General features: G+C 45.0%; 1 protein-coding gene across 1 annotated transcript in view; it reads left to right on the top strand.

The window, feature by feature from the left end:
* WNT5A (wingless-type MMTV integration site family member 5A) overlaps positions 1–5592 on the top strand; it is a 37279-nt gene that overhangs the window by 6206 nt on the left and 25481 nt on the right. Inside the window, exons 2-3 of the mRNA XM_015571006.1 lie at positions 379–512; positions 1735–2046. Coding sequence (XP_015426492.1) covers positions 379–512; positions 1735–2046 — 446 coding nt within the window. The remainder of the gene's footprint in view (positions 1–378; positions 513–1734; positions 2047–5592) is intronic.

The following is a 5592-nucleotide window of genomic DNA, read 5'->3' as shown; positions in this document are numbered from 1 at the left end:
GGTCCCAAGTGAATTCCCACGGAGGGACCTAGCACTGTGCGAACTAGAGGGGAGCGAGGGGGTGCGGGACACGAGCGAGCAGGAAGGAGGCAGCGCCTGGCACCCGGGCTTTGACTCCACAGCCTTGAGACATGTTTGTAATCGCTGGCGTGCCCCGCGTGCAGGATCCCAGAGAAATCAGATTTCCTGGTGAGGTTGCGTGGGTGGATTAATTTGGAAAAAGAAACTGCCTATATCTTCTCATCAAACAACTCACGGAGGAGAAGCGCAGCCCATCGACAGTAGACCTGAGAGACCGGATGCTTCCGTTGTTTAAACTTGTGTGCTGGGAGATTATCTGAGAGGCAATAAACATCTGCTCCTTTCTTCCCTCTCCAGAAGTCCACTGGAATATTAAGCCCAGGAGTTGCTTTGGGGACGGCTGGGAGTGCCATGTCTTCCAAGTTCTTCCTAATGGCTTTGGCCATATTTTTCTCCTTCGCCCAGGTTGTAATAGAAGCCAATTCTTGGTGGTAAGTTCATTCTATGTGCATATATATTATTTTTTAAAAGATACATTTGTAGGATGCTGTGATATTTAAAGCTAAATCACGAGTTTGGGTGCATTTATCTAATACACATATAATACATTTTTTTATTTGCATGTATTTTTAAGTAAGAACTTTCTTTTTCAGTTGCTAATATTGGTAAGCTTATCTAGAGCTCCATTGGGAATCAGAGCTTATAAAGCTAGGCCTATTTCTGTGAGGCCCTTGTTCAGATGTATGCTCGTAGCACATCATATCCTAGAAGGGAACCAAAAGTCACTTCTCTAATCACCGAAAGCCTATCTATAAATTTTACGTTTTGCCACCTCTAGGTAGTAAAAGTGAGTTCCAACTTTTATTTTTCTGTCACTTGAGGTTATTAACCTTCAGGGTCTACTGTAGGGAGAGTTCTAGGAAGACCACTGAACTTCAAGTCGAGAAGTATTTGGGCTCAAAATTCGGTCAAGAAAAGGTGAACTTGAAGTGGTCCAATGGCCCTGACTGAGAGGGTTTCTTTCTGGCAGGGCCCTGGAAGATAGGCTGCAGTATATCCAGAGGATTATTTTTGACGGCGTTCTGGATATTTTTCCCTGTGAATGAGCAGTGTTTTTCTGACTGTCAAACATGACTGCTGTTCACTGGATACCCTGTCTTGGGTCCTTCACAATCATATATAAGGAGCCCTTTTAAGCTGTCCAGAGCATGGTGAAGTTTCTCCCGTCTACATACTTGTCCCACTGTTCTTCCATCAGTCAAAAGGAGCTGCTATCTGCCACCCGTGTCTAATTGTGTCTACTTTCCTCGGCAATCATACAATTTTTCAAGGCAGATCGGTCCAATTTGTGGGGCAAAGTGAGTCACTTTCTCTAAAGTCAGAGATTTGTCCCGAAACGGCTGTGTACCTCTTTTCTGAGTGGGTTTTGGAAATACTGGATCAGGTATATGGCCGGGGTAGGGGCAAGGAAGGGAGTTAAAAACTCTGAGGGGCCAGATGGCGGGATGGGGACTACACAATACCTCCGTTTTCTGAGTGGAGCTGAAACAGAGGAGTTTTATGAAACCCTTCTCATACTTTGTCATGAGGACAAGCAGGAGAGAAAAGCATCTGTGTGCTTAGAACTATGTCTTGCTGACATGCTTTCTGGGGGCCACCTCCAGAGTTCACGTAAATCTTAAAGGCACATCTCCCCCCCCCACCCCTTTCCAGGTCGCTAGGTATGAATAACCCTGTTCAGATGTCAGAAGTATATATCATAGGAGCACAGCCTCTCTGCAGCCAGCTGGCAGGACTCTCTCAAGGACAGAAGAAACTCTGCCACTTGTACCAGGACCACATGCAGTACATTGGTGAAGGCGCGAAGACGGGCATCAAAGAATGCCAGTATCAGTTCCGGCATCGGCGATGGAACTGCAGCACTGTGGATAACACCTCCGTGTTTGGCAGGGTTATGCAGATAGGTAGGAGACCACTTAACATATTTTATATATATATAAACTTTTCTCCTAGAAAAAGTCCTTAGTGGTTACTGACCAGCCTGATCCCCAGGGAATCTTCCTGCAGAATAGTGGCTTGGGGATGTGTGTCCTTATTGCTACCTGTGTTAATTCCTGTTCCCACACTCCTTTTTTACCTTCTGGATTTACTTCACCCAATCAGGAGGGGAGCATCTAAGACGCCATTATTTTTTCTGAATGTGTAATTTTTTTTAAGAAACATTTTGGTTACAATAGAAGCAGCACCCTTATTTTGGTTTCTCAAAAGTAGAGGAGGAAAGCTGAGTCAGTGATACTCTTTTAAGCTCCAAAACTCTTTTAACTGTTAACGGTTTTCTAACTTAAGCCACAATTCAAATGGCCCAAGCAGCAAACTAAATATTGTCGTCTTTCAGAATGCTGGGTGTGTTGGAAATGAATCACTTTCTAATTTTCCTAATATAGATAGTCCCTGAGGCTATAGAGATCTATATGTTAAAAGCTTTCTTTTTAGTTCCTGAAAGAATTTTAATTAGAAATGGTCCAATTTACATTTGCGATTTTGGCAATTGATATAAAAGCACATCCTTCATTCAGACCTCAACCTAGCAACTTAAAAGAAAAAGTTTAATTGTATCACTCACAATCTAATTCTTTCTTTTAAATATGTTGTTGAACTTGTTGTTCTATTCAGGGAGGAGATGGCATTAAAACTGGACAAAAGGCAAAGAATTTGACACATCAGTTTACCTCTGGTTTGGTTTGATAGCACAGGGCAGTATCTGACAGACTAGGTCCTGTGTGCGTTTTCTAGTGTGACTATTTTAGGTCTCTTTCCTTTTATGCAAAACAAGCCCTTATAGTTAATATGGCTGCAGTAACTCCTAAAATAAGAAGCAATTTATCAAAGCAATTAACTGTTTATACTGACCGAAGATAAAACGTTGGCTTAATATCCATCACGGATGGATAAAATGCTTTTTAAAAAACCTCCTGAAAAGTGCATTCATTGAGAACAAAAAAGAGTTGTCAGTGGATGTTTGAGCCAAGCGGCTTCATAAACTAAAATAATACAGGTCTGGAAGCCAGTCCTCTAACTGAATGGGAAAATGGTCTGAAGTCCCGGTCTGCAAAGTTTCTTAGGGCTTTGTCCTTCCTGTTAATGATTAAAATGTGCTAATGTATATGCTGGATCAGGAGCCAGGAGTTCAGCCTCAGGAACACAGTAGTTTTCCCTGAATATAGGCTGCCTTATGTAGGTAACAGGGGGTGTGGTGGAGATTCAACTCCCTTGCATTTTGATATTGTGAGTGAACTAAACACTTCCATTCAAAGTTCTTTCAGAATGGCTATTGTCAGCCTTCGCCCCGGCCTTTGCTTACAGAGTGCCCCTAAACTGCCTTCCTCTCAAGCTGTGGGGCCACTTTTTCACAAGAATATGAGTTAGCAAAAAAATCACACACCTCTGATGGTAACCAGAAAGGAAAACAGCAGTGGGAACTGTTTTTCTGTGTAGTCACTGGAACACAGCTTTGATTTAAGATCCTCTTCTTGTCTTTCTATGTAGCTTGTTTTGGGCCAGAATGTTCAGAATAAGCTATCATTTGCTAAGTGGATTTGAGTTCTGCTGGAGATTTATTTAAAATGTGGTCCAAGATTCAAAGAGCCTGCTTCCTCGGGGAACAAGCAGAACCCTGTACAAAGGCCTATATTTAATTGTCCCTTGCAAGTACGCTTGCTGGTCCTCAGCTGTGTGGTACTGTCTGTCTGGTCCATGGGAAGTGGGTGGGACAGCCTCTGAGATGGGATCTCCGAGTCAGCTGCTGTTCTGGGAAGATGCCTTGTCTCCCTTGCCAACAGTTCCTCAGGTGCCTGGGGTCTCAGGGCAGAAAGCTGCTGCTGGGTGGCTTGTGTTACAGCACCAACAGGTCTCTCTCTCTCTCTTCTCTCTTCTCTCTCTCTCTCATTTAAAATACATTTGGAGAGAAGAAAAACCAGAGTAGCTTTAGGTGGAAGAGGAACATGGACCCAACCCCATCAGTGGGAAAGTGACTTAGTTTTCACTTTTCCATTTCAGGGTACCTTGGGAGGGAAAGTTCAGAGCACCTTTAAGAATGAAAGGGGTGTGTGTGTGTGTGTGTGTGTGTTTGCCTGCTCCAAAGCACTTGGGACATCAGGGACATGGAGAGCAATTCTTGTCCGTGAGAATCTGACCCTGAGATGGGGCCAGTGTCTGAGAAACTCGGGGCTGCCACTTCCAGCCCCCTCCTCAGCTCATTTTTCTAGGGTACCAATGGCCTCGGAGGCACTGTACACAATCGCCTGGTGATGGGCCCACTCTTCATTTGGGAAACTTCCTCATTTTTCATCATGCTACCCTTTCTTCCAGCCTTTGTCTCCCTCTCTGCTTTGTTTCCATGCTGTGAAAGGATATGTCAGGAAGGCACCATTTTTAAGGCGTGTGAGGATGGGAGAGGGTGTAGGTTCTCAGGGAGGGAGAGCCAGGAGGGGCAGCAGTATTCCATCCAGGAAGACTGTAGCCGCAGGCTATTAGCCAAAGAGCCCCTTTCAAACCCAGGTTTCCCTGCAGTGACCACTTAGCTCAGACTTCTACCAGGTTCGTATTCTGGGGCAGAAAAGGAAATGCTCCAGATAGACTTGTGAAACAAGCAGCATGATTGTGTTTGGTATGAAAGACCTTTTATGCTTTGTACACTCACAAGACAGGGTCTGATTTTCCGTATCTCTGAAGGATTGTTTATCTCCTCTTCCTCTAGCTACCTCTTTATTCCACAAGCCTCCCAGCCAGGGCCACAGCATTTTCTGTATTATGTGTTCATCCTTAAATAACTCCCTAGAATCTATCTTCCCTCCTCATTTCTCTCCACTCCCTCCCATGTTCTCTGCCTCACTAACTCCAGCAAGATAGATGTCACACCACACAGGAACTTTCGGGATCCTCCTGCCAACCACCAGCACACGCCTCAAGTTATTCATTTTTAAAATGTGGGAGGGAAGGTCTGTAGTAAATGGGAACCATGGCCATTCCTGGAAGGGGTGGGGGTGGGGCCAGCAATGGCCATGGATGGAGTTGGAGCAGACCTCCAAGGAAAAGGATGGGTCCTTGAATGGGCACAGGCATCCCCCTGCAGAAGGTTGGGGCTGAGTTGTATCGCCACCCCCCTCTGCTCCCCACAAAACACTGTTAGCAAGCACTTGCCATGCAGGAGAAACTGATTCTGGTACAGGGATTATAGGGTTGGAAGGGGCTCCCCCCAGGTTTCTAATTGAGGAAAGTGAGCCCCCCTCATCTTACCCCCAGACCCAGCTTCAGCTGGCCTGGTGTTAACCCTGTCTCCCTCATAGTACAGATTTTTATTAAGTGGCTCCTGTTATGTGTAGAAATGTCTTCACGTACAAGTGGAGGTGAAGGCAGTCTGTGATGACCTCCATTTTTCTCCTGAGACACAGGGCCCCTGTTTTACAGGGGGAAAGTCTTTGCAAGCTTTAGGGGCGGGGAAACCTGTTTCTGCCCTCAGGTTCGTATATTCTTTACAAGTCTTGGGTAGAAGAAACTTTTTTTTTTCTTTTT

Source organism: Myotis davidii, unplaced genomic scaffold (assembly GCF_000327345.1).
Source record: "Myotis davidii unplaced genomic scaffold, ASM32734v1 scaffold111, whole genome shotgun sequence".
Lineage (NCBI taxonomy): Eukaryota > Metazoa > Chordata > Mammalia > Chiroptera > Vespertilionidae > Myotis > Myotis davidii.
The sequence above is the reverse complement of the archived record's forward strand: the minus strand, read 5'-3'. Positions and strand labels throughout refer to the sequence as shown.